This window comes from Lipotes vexillifer, unplaced genomic scaffold (genome assembly GCF_000442215.2).
Source record: "Lipotes vexillifer unplaced genomic scaffold, Lipotes_vexillifer_v1.1 scaffold648, whole genome shotgun sequence".
NCBI lineage: Eukaryota > Metazoa > Chordata > Mammalia > Artiodactyla > Lipotidae > Lipotes > Lipotes vexillifer.
In genome coordinates this window covers 2,623,285-2,634,556 of record NW_006797096.1, presented here as the reverse complement: position 1 = coordinate 2,634,556, position 11,272 = coordinate 2,623,285, and the positions used below count along the sequence as shown (strand labels likewise).

Sequence of the window (11,272 nt, the reverse complement as noted above, 5' to 3'; positions counted from 1 at the left end):
GGGAAAGTGTTTGTGGAAAAAAGCCGTAAGTAGGTCTTTGCTTTGGAATGTGAGCTCTTTAAGAATTATGCAAGGATATCCTTTGACCTGGGAATTATACTTCTGGAAATCTGAATTAAGGAAATAAGCAAAAATATGGGTAAGAATTTGTACATAAAGCTAATCATCACATTGTTATTCATGAGAGTGAAAAACTGGAAAAACCTAAATGTAAAACAGGAAGGGAATGATTTCCGACAGTTAATGGCATATCTATACGATGAAATCTTCTGCACCACTAAAAATAATGCTTAGGGAGAATTTTTCACTTCATGGGAAGATTCTAATGAAAAATAAACATAAATACACACATGTAGTTTGATTTCAGCTATAGAAAATTGCATAGGACAAAAAAGACTAGAAGGAAATATGCCAAAATATTAATGCTGGTTGTGTCTGTGTTATGGAATTATGGGTAATTTTAAAAATCTCCCTCTACTCCCACGCATTTCTTTATTCTTTTTTTTTTTTTTTTGCGGTACGTGGGCCTCTCACTGTTGTGGCCTCTCCCGTTGCGGAGCACAGGCTCCAGACGCACAGGCCCAGCCGCTCCGCGGCATGTGGGATATTCCTGGACCGGGGCACGGACCCGTGTCCCTTGCATCGGCAGGCGGACTCTCAACCACTGCGCCACCAGGGAAGCTCCGTTTCTTTATTCTTCGTTGTACTTTACCAGTTTTCTGCAATTGGTAGTGGTATTGGTGGTGGAGCAGGTAATGAAATGCTACAATTAAAAATAGATAAGAGGGCTTCCTTGGTGTCATCACAGAATGCCATGCTACACTAACTGTCATCTTTTCCTAAGAAATTTAAGGTGTTTTCAAATATTGACTTACACTTATAGTGTTGGGATTTAAACTTTAATACTGGTAAAGTCTCTAAATTAGACGTTTTTAGACTATGTTATGTTAAGGGTTTCCAGACTTTGTTCTGAGTTGCAAGTTCATTATTGTATTTCATTAAATATAATTGATTTCTAAGACTGTTACTTTAACATCTATTTTGGGTTGAGAAGAAAGTGCATGGACATTGTTTACTTTTCTTAAAGATAAAAATATAGTATGTTTTATAAACTGAAAGAAAAGAGCCTTCTGAAGTAGGGACCAAATCAGGGAGAATTTTTAGTTAGGAAAACAGCAAAATTTCAGTCTCAGTGTGAGGGTTCTTAAGTGTAGAATAATAAGAAAGACCACCAGGGTTCCCTCTTGTTAGTTGTTTATAGTTGTATATTGTGTTCTTAGGGCGATTCCAGGCTGCTGATCGCTCAGAGTTGATAAAGACCACAGAAAAGATAGATGTGTCGATGGACATGAAGCCTTCCTGGACCACCAGAGATGTTGCACTGTCAGTGAACCGGGCTTTCAGGTGGCTGATTTTGCTGGACTTCTCTTAAAACAAATGTTCCATAATTTTTTTTTTAAAGTGTTGATTGTTCAATACTATTAACAAAATTGACAACTTAAAATGGTGGTGGGTATAGTTTTTAAACATTCAGTTAGAGTTAAATGATCTGCCTATCAGTGTGGTAAAAAGAAAAACTTGTTTTTACTTTTTGTGAAATGTTGAATTTTATTCTTCTATGCGAAGAGACTTGAAGAATGTTTTAGCTTTTTTACTTTTGTCATTCATGTATAATAATGAAACCCTTTTCCATTCAGGATGATTGGTCTCTTTTCTCATGGCTTCTTGGCTGGCTGTGCTGTGTGGAATATTGTTGTGATATATGTTTTAGCAGGAGACGAGCTTTCTAACCTCTCAAACCTTCTGCAACAATACAAGACGTTAGCATATCCATTCCAGAGTCTTCTCTACTTGCTTTTGGCTCTAAGTACAGTTTCAGCTTTTGACAGGTAAGACTCTTGAGACTGCAGATCCCTCTAACTTTTCTTCAGGAGGAAGTGTTGAGCAAAATGTGTCCCTGACTGACTATGACATTTTCAAAATAGAATTATAGCATATTAATACTATTTTGACTTTTTAAAAAAGCCATTCTGTTTCTGGTTTTTTCTGGGGGGGTGGGGGACGAGACTACTGTGAGCAAAAATATCCCCCAAAGTCTTAACCCATTCCAGCATCAACTCTAAGTCCAAAATTTCATACAAATATAATCAGCTCAGAAAGTCCCAAACATCTTCCAGATGACCTGAATCAGGTATAGACAAGACTCTGGGTATTTTATTAGTTTCCTAGGGCGCTGTAACAAAGTACTACGAACTGGGTGGCTTGAAACAGGAATTTATTTTCTCACAGTTCTGGAATGCAGAAGTCTAAAATCAAGGTGTGGGCAAGGTTGGTTCTGTTTCGGAGGGCTTCAAGGAGAGTCTGTTCCTGCCTCTTTCCTAGCTTCCAGAGGTTTCTGGCAGTCGTTGGTGTTTCTTGGCTTGTAGATGCATCACTCCAACCTCTCCTTCTGTTGTCACATGACAGTCTAGTCTCTTCTGTGTGTGTCCTCTTCTTATAAGGACACTAGTCATGTTGGATTAGGGCCCATTGTAACGGGCTCATCTTAAGTTGATCGCATCTGCAAAGACTCTATTTCCAAATAAGGTCACGTTCACAGGTACCAGGGTTTAGAAGTTCAATATATCTTTTTGGGAACACAATTCAACCCATTAAGAAAAACAACGTATAACCCAATAATATGGGTAATAGAAAGAGGTATAATAGAATCTAATGAAATTTGCCAATCAAGTTTAACTTGTTTCTTCTTAACTCTAAAGGAATGATGACTAAAATAGTCTTCTAGTTAAATGTTTTATGTTGCCTTTGTAAATAAGATATTCTTTCATGTGTGTTAAGTATAAACTGTAGCTACTTAACGCATAGTAATAGACAACACATGTGGTAGCATTAAAATAGAGAAGGAAGAAACTATTGTCCAGAGAGTACAGTTTTGTAAGAAGTTTACAGCTGCACTGTGACAAGAGGCTTTTGTATTTTCTAGGATTGACTTTGCTAAAACATCAGTAGCAATCCGAAATTTTCTTGCCCTGGATCCAACAGCTTTAGCATCTTTCTGTGAGTAAATAGTTTAATTTGATAACTCTGTAACTTTGAACCAGAAAGAGTATAATTTTATTTTAAAAAGGACTTTATATTATTGCTACTTATAAACATTACATAAAGATATTTATTCAGTGGAATTTGTAATTAAAAAACCATGGTAGGCATAATTTTGATAGAATTATTTTTTAATAGAGGTTATCTAAATAACTTTTAAAAGTTTGTTATTCTATATTGCTTAATATTTAACTTTTGTGTTTTCTACTTAACATTAAACAGATTGAGCTGATAGGGCATTTTAGTAACAAATACTATTTTATATCTTTTTGATAATTTGGAATAAATTTTGTTCTAATTATGAGAATATTAATAAAACTAATTTTAGGACCTTGAGTAAGTCATTCAATTTCTTGAAAGATCTTCTAGGTTCTTGTCAGCCTAATGATGAAATAGTGAGCATCAAAAGACCCTTCTCTACCTATATTCTTGAAAAATAATGTAAGACTATCCAGCCTATTGAAATTGACTAAGTGAAATTTTTTTGGTATCATCATTCCCCAAAGTACAGATTATTTTTGACCTTAAAGTAATCTATAAGTTAAAAATAATTTAAAATAATTAATTTTTAATTAATTTTATTAATTAATTTAAAATAATTGTTAAAAATACATTATTAGTAATTCATTTGTCTTTTTCTCAGTGTACTTTACTGCTCTTATATTATCTCTGAGTCAACAAATGACAAGTGACAGAATCCACCTTTACACACCTTCTTCTGTTAATGGTAGCCTCTGGTAAGAATTCACAGTAGCATTAGTAATTGTTGATTGTAATAACAGCAATGATGGGAGTAATGGTGCTGTTCTTATCCTTTCACTCTTTTACTTGTTTTCATCTATAAATAATATTGAGGGCCCTGTTTTTGTTTCCAAAATTATGGCAAAAAAAACCCTATTCCATTAGTTAATGGGTAACTATTGTATACTCCTGCATTTCTAATGAAATGTTTTGTAAAAAAATCTGTTTTAAATCTCTGAAGTTATGGTTTTAACATAAATCATTACATGGTGAACTGAGGGAGCCCCACATCCTCACCCCCAATCAGGGAGCCTGATACCGTAGAGTAGTGATGGGAGTTGGTACCTGGGATAGAATCAGGAAACCAAGCAGGCCAGAAAGAGAGTGGACTAGGGAGAGTCTGCTTCTGCCGATCAGCGGCCAACCATGAGAGTGGCAGGATGGCTGAGATCCCACTTCACAAAACTTAGAGGGGCAGTCTTGTTTGAAGAGAGTGGCTAGGGGCTTGAGGTTAAGAGAGAAAGGAATGATTGAAGAGTAGCACTAACAGTAGTTGGAAGGGAAACTTAGAAAAATTCTTTGGCAACAGTAAATTTCCATTACATCTGTGTACAAAGCAAATCTGTTTAGAATTCAGTAACATTTGAACCTTTGTTCTCATGATAGATATGGTGTTATTTTATAGGGAACTTATAGTTTATGCTTGTTATTCCTCTGGGTGAGGACTGCTCATTTTTTTTTAAGTTTATAAAATAGATATATCTGGATATATGGACCAAAATGAAGACATTTCTAATGAGTATTTCTGTACCTTTAGGGCAGAAGGAGTTGAGGAACAGGTTCTCCAGCCATGGATTGTGGTGAATCTGGTGGTGGCCCTTCTGGTTGGATTATCTTGGCTTTTTTTGTCTTATAGGCCAGGGATGGATCTTAGTGAAGGTATGTATTAAAGAAAATATAGTATATCATAAAATCTTCTATAATGACTTTATAAATCTTCTTTTAATGGATACAGCTTACAACATTTCAATAACAAAGATATATTTAAAGTAAAATAACATAAGAAGAGTAATAATAAAGTGCTGAAACAGAATGCCACGAGAAGCAGGGAGGAGTGTATAGGAGAGCTGTAGTCTTGAAGTACCGAATACTTAATGAGGGGCTTCTGTGGTCCTTTCTCATATTTTGGAGGCATTTCTTCTCTTGGAATGCTTCAGGTATTTTATAGGAAGTTTTTGCTCTTCGTTTCTCTTAGTCTTTCTGATCAAAGTATCTCTTAATGTGAAATAAATCATGCTTCATCTATTAGCCTCTGTTAGACACATATTCAAGTGAATTTATTCTTACCTCCTCCTCTGCCTGCCACAAAATCTTAACCCCTTATTGTCTAATGAAGTGTTTAGTAATCCTACCTTGAGTGTGCCCAGGGTGAAGTGAGATTTGCTAATCTCTAGTCCTCAGACCCCTCTCAGAACACCTGAAGAAGGGTCACATTAGCAAACTGCTAGTCTTTTCAGCACTGCTTTGGGAACTGCTTAGTATTTGTATTGTAGGTTGTATTTCCTGGCAGATGTTCCACAATTTCACCCTTGAATCTCTTTGATATTTTCTGGACTTTGGTTATTATTTTATTCTTGATTGGTTAAACATCCTGAGCATTTAACTGCAGTTTGATCAACTGATTATAGCCTATGTCTCAGAAGTCTTGGAACTGAGAATCTTTTCAACATTTCCATTTGTAAAAACCAAGACAAAAAATGTAATCTTGTGTATTTTCGTTCATAAATGTACCTTTGCTCATGTTGTTCACTAATTATTCCTTTGGATATATTTAAAGTATTAAAAAAAATCTTCTTAGGCTTTAAGTATTTTGCTGTTTTTCTTTCACTCAGTATAGTTTTTAGTCATTCAAAGATTTTTTCATCTAATGCTTACATCAGGTGACTTTCTTTTATTAATTCCTAAGGTTTTCTTTTTTTTGTATTTCCTGATATTTTAATAAATTATATGTCTATGCTAAGTAATAGTTTAAATGTAGAAATGTCAACTAATAACATTCTGCACTGTGGTTGGGATTAAAGCTGCATGCAGCTGGCTTGTGTAGTATTCAGTCTAAATCACAAAGTGTGTGTTACTTATCAGATATTTCCAGAATCCTGCTTTTAGGGTCATGTGAGTCAAATAACATTTCCATGGGGATAAAAAAAGGAAATATAAAATGAGGATGATAATACTAGCTTAAAGGGTTGTTACGGTGATTAAATAGGGTAACATATTTAAGATATCCTGGCACACACCTTATCTTAGTTCCAGGTCCTCCACTGCATCTGTGTCCTACATTTTAGGTTATCATGATCATTATAGAATTAGACCTCTTAGATGTCTAATGATCCTGGATTCTCTAAGTGACTTAAATTTCCTGGTAAGAGTTATTATATTGTTTCTATTATATGTTTTATTTTTCAAGGGTTTATAATACATTCAAAACTTGTATATCTCAAAATGCAAAACGTGTACATTTTTCATTAGTTCACCTTTTAAATCAGATTTCACTATCAAGAATTCTTACGTGTACTTGAGGGCTTTCTATTATCATATAATATGGGAAATCATTTTGAGTGTGATTTGTTCATCTTCTCTCCCAGAGTTGATGTTCTCCTCTGATGTGGAAGAATATCCTGATAAAGATAAAGGAATCAAAGCCTCTTCATAGTGCCAACTCACCTTCAGAGTAATTACCTAGTATTTAGAATTTTTCCCATTCTTGTTTTTAAATGTATTTTTATAAGATATTTACAGATGTATTTGGAATTGATTTTTCAATTATATAATACTGAAGAATTTCTCAGGATTATGGAAAATGTTAAAATTATATCTGTGATTTATACCCAAACATTAATTTCTATAGCATTATTGTCTTTATGACAAAGGAGATGCTGAGGTAGAAACCAGCAGGTGCAAGTGTTTATTTCCTGTTTTCTCAAATTAGTTGCATTTATAATCATTATCTTTAAAAGTACTGTATACAGTGCTTTTAAAAAAGCCATAACTTTAGTGTTACAAAATATGTATCAGGTTTAAACATAAATTTAGGGAATAGGGAAGAAGGGGGGAAAAAGGACCTTCATTATTTTTCATGTCTCCTTACTGAATAAATTGAAATATGAAATTTGTTTCTTTTGAAACTGGTTCAGTGGTTGTGTATCGTGTAATAAGTCTAATGTAATGTAATTTAGCTTGAAAGATGCTTTATTTCATGGCTAATAAAAAGGAAATGTAACTTTTATTTGAAAAGTTTTATAATCGTAAAAGTTTGTTTTTCTTGAAGACCTGTACCAGTAGTTCCCGTATCTGGTTGCACATCAGAATCATTTAGGGAGCTTTAAAAAAACATATATTGCAGAAGAGAAGCCAAGTGGGCCAAGAGATCAGGAGAATAAAGGAGAGGCCTGCGAGCGTATTAACACTCACTTGACCTCTGCAGACCCTTTCCCCTGCTTCTTTCTTACATGACAAGAAGTATGAGTAGAAATTCACCATACCTAATCTCAAGCTCTTTGTCAGAGAGATCTTTGGCTGTCACGGAAATCCCACTCTTCAGGTGGGTCCTGCACTCAAAGAGGTCTCTTCAGAGCTGTATCCAGTGATGCCTCAACTGGTATGAGACCTAGAGCTCAAGACATTAAGGCTCACTGTGAGAAAAGGTGTCTCAGAAGCTCTTGAGCACCTCAGTAAAACTGGGCCTGCCCTGATTAGCAAGCCACTGAATGCTGTGGAGCAGAAGAGGAGTGACAGATTGATGATGGAGTTGGATGGCTCTGAGCACAGGTCTAAATTTGGTACGCACACCGTACTAGGAATATCTTGCTGTTTGTAAGGCCAGAGCTGCTGAAAAGGAAATTCCCCTTCTGTCACAGAATTGTGAATCCACTGGCAATCCTGAAGTCATCCTGCCTGTTCCAGCTTTCACTGTGATCAGCAATGCTTTTCATGCTGGCATCAAGCTGGCAGTGCAGGAGTTCGTGATCCTCCCTGCCAGCAAACTTCAGGGAAGCCACACTCATTAGAGCTGAAGCTTACCACACCTGAACAATGTCGTCAAGGAGAAACATGAAAGAACCAATGTGGGGGATTTTGGTGAGCTGAATATTGTCCCCCAAAGATGTCCATGTCCCAATCCGTGGAATCTGGTGGAGCTGTACAAATTTTTCATCAAGGAAAACACAGTGGTATCTATCAAAAAACTTTTGGCCATGATGATTGAGAAACTTGGAGGAAGTTCATTGCTAACGTATGTCTCCATGATTGGCTCAAAATCATTTTTTCTCACCTTTCTCCATACATCACATGTTGGGTAGAGCGGTATACTTAGTAGAGTTCCTGAGGTGTCAAAAAGCAAGATCCCCAGTGGGGTTTTTGTCATTGTTTTTTTGGGTGCAAAATATTCAGTAATTAATACCTGCCTCTCCCCACTCCCTGCAGGCAGAACAAAATATATATAGGCTTCTATGCTCCATTCCCAGAGATTCAGATTCATTGGGTCTGAGATGGTACCTGGAACACTGTCTTTTAGAAAAAGGTATGCCAAGTGGTTGTGATATAGCCAGTAGACTAGCCAGCGTTTGGGATCTCTGGCCTACGTGTACCATTTGTAATTTATTATGAAATGAAGCTTAGATTGCAATAGATGACTTGATTTGATCTTGATCAAATTGCTAGGTTTGTGAGAGGACAAAAAAAAGAAAGAAAATGAATAAAACGTGGTACCTGCCTCTTAGTGACTCATAATCTAGTCAAAAGACAGAGATGGGCATAGGAGTTGAAGAATCTAGGGAAGTATTTCAGGTAAGGGGTATGTGCAGGTCCTTTATAGGATGGATAGGATTTCTACTGGTGGAAGTGGAGACAAAGAAAAGGCTATACACGTGAGTGAGTTCTGAGGGATTTTTATTTGGAAACTATCAAATGTAAAATTGTTGAAAGACTAATGTAATAGCAACTGTAATCTACATCAACTTAGATTATTGTTAAATTTTTGCCTCATTTGCTTTCTTTCTTTATACATCCTTTTTTCTTGCTAAATCTTTTGAAAGTAAGTTGCTAACATCATGTCACTTCACCCAAATATTTAAGCATGCATCCTCCAAAAAGAACATTTTCCTGCATAGCACAATAACATTAAAACAGTTGGAAAAACAATAATTTCAGTCCATTCTCAAATTTTCCCAGTTGTCTCTTAAGATCTAGTCAAGGTTTATGCAATTCAGTTTGTTATCTAAATTTAAAATGATCTCATCTTTTCTCCCCCATGATATATATATATATTTTTTTTAGATGTTGGGGGTAGGAGTTTATTAATTTATTTTATTTATTTTTGCTGTGTTGGGTCTTCATTTCTGTGTGAGGGCTTTCTCTAGTTGTGGCAAGCGGGGGCCACTCTTCATTGCGATGCGCGGGCCTCTCACTGTCACGGCCTCTCTTGTTGCAGAGCACAGGCTCAGTAGTTGTGGCTCACGGGCCTAGTTGCTCCGCGGCATGTGGGATCCTCCCAGACCAGGGCTCGAACCCGTGGGATCCTCCCAGACCAGGGCTCGAACCCATTAGCAGGCAGATTCTTAACCACTGCGCCACCAGGGAAGCCCCCCCCATGATATTTTTTAGTTGAAAAATTTACTGAGATAAATGTAGATTCATGCAAACTTAAATAATACAGAGTAATCCTTTGTACACTTGGCCAGTGCCTCCAAATACCAGTTTACAAAATTCATAGTATAATATCACAAGCAGCATATTGGCACTGACATGATCTACCAATCTTGTTCAGATATCTCTAGTTTTACATATCCCTAGTTTTACTTGTACACACTTGTGTGTGTCTGTATATATTAAGTTCTATACAATTTTATCAATTGTGTAGGGTTCATTTATATAGCACCACAGCCCAGGTACTGAACACATCCAAAAACCATAAGAATCTCTCATGCTGCCCTTTTATAAACACAACCTCCTTCCCACATTCCCTCCCTGCACCCCTAACTCTAAGCCCAGGCAATCACTAATGTCTTCTATTTCTAAAATTTTGTAATTTCAGTAATGTTATAAGTTGAATCGTACAGTATATAATCTTTTGGGATTAGCTTCTTTCTGCTCAGTGCATTCCCTGGAGATTAACCCACGTTGTATGGCCATAGTTCATTCCTTTTTATTGCAAAGCCATGATCCAAGGTATGGATTGAAGTTTAACCACTTACCTGTCGAAGGACATCTGAGCTGATTCCACTTTTGACTATTATGAACAAAGCTGCTATGAATATTTGTGTATAGCTTTTTGAGTGAATGTGAGTTTCCATTTCTCTGGGAGAGACACCCTGGAGTGCAATTGCTGGGTTGTATGGTAGTTCCATGTTTAGTTTTTTTTTTTTTTTTTCTTTTTGCGGTACGCGGGCCTCTCACTGTTGTGGCCTCTCCCATTGCGGAGCACAGGCTCCAGATGCGCAGGCTCAGCGGCTATGGCTCACGGGCCCAGCCGCTCCGCGGCATGTGGGGTCTTCCCGGACTGGGGCACGAACCCGTGTCCCCTGCATCGGCAGGCGGACTCTCAACCACTGCGCCACCAGGGAAGCCCCCCATGTTTAGTTTTTTTAAGAAATTACCAAACTCTTTTCAGAGAGGCCATACCATTCTACATTCCCCCGTGATAGTTTGTGTGTGTGTGTGTGTGTGTGTGTGTGTGTGTGTGTGTGTATGTGTGTATGAAGAATCTAAACCAGTTTTTAAAAATAGTCCCACCTACATTTTTATTTGTTTGATTATTTTTACCCGTAAAAGTATCATTCAGTTTGTTTCTCTACCTCCTGAATTTCCTGTAGACTGGAGGTTAGGGCTAGAGGTTTGATTAGAGTTAGGTTAGATTTTTGTTGTTGCATCACATGAACCCTAAGGAAGTCAGAGTGTGCTGGTGGACAGCAAGTCTCTTTGAACAGTGATGAAACACGACACAGCAGAGACTCAGAATGACAGCAAACATGTATCAAGGGCATTGGGGTATTGTGCCATGAACCCTGAAGAGTGAAAGGTGAGGATCAGATTCCTGCCCCCAAAGAACTCTGTCTTTTGAAATTAACAACTAATTCTATTAGTGTGAGCCCACTAATAGAGATATGCCAAGTAGCAGCTTGGAGACAGCAATTAATTCTGCTTTGGGGGTATGTGTATGGGGTTATAAAACTTAACGCTGAACTCTGAGGTGGCCTTTGAATAAAAGAAAAATAGATTCCATAAAAAATGGCCATAAGTAATGATCCTGAGGTGTAAAGGGCATTTTGGAGTCCCTGGTTTTACATATTACGGAATTAAAATTTTGTGGCCAATAAAGAAACTCTGAAAGTTTGTGATTTTGTATGCTTTAAAAGGTAAGCTGTATTAACACTGG

The 11,272-nt window shown here is 36.9% G+C and overlaps 1 protein-coding gene and 1 pseudogene across 1 annotated transcript in view; both read left to right on the top strand.

Annotated features, from left to right (window-relative positions):
- Positions 1-7,013, top strand: part of TMEM237 (transmembrane protein 237) — a 24,707-nt gene extending 17,694 nt beyond the window's left edge. The window contains 7 exon segments of the mRNA XM_007469218.1: positions 1-25; positions 1,281-1,404; positions 1,698-1,889; positions 2,984-3,057; positions 3,743-3,836; positions 4,658-4,779; positions 6,486-7,013. Of these exon segments, the coding sequence (XP_007469280.1) occupies positions 1-25; positions 1,281-1,404; positions 1,698-1,889; positions 2,984-3,057; positions 3,743-3,836; positions 4,658-4,779; positions 6,486-6,553 (699 nt within the window). The 3' untranslated portion in view covers positions 6,554-7,013.
- Positions 7,014-7,349: 336 nt separating this feature from the next.
- LOC103081385 (alpha-enolase-like) overlaps positions 7,350-11,272 on the top strand; it is a 4,577-nt pseudogene continuing 654 nt past the window's right edge.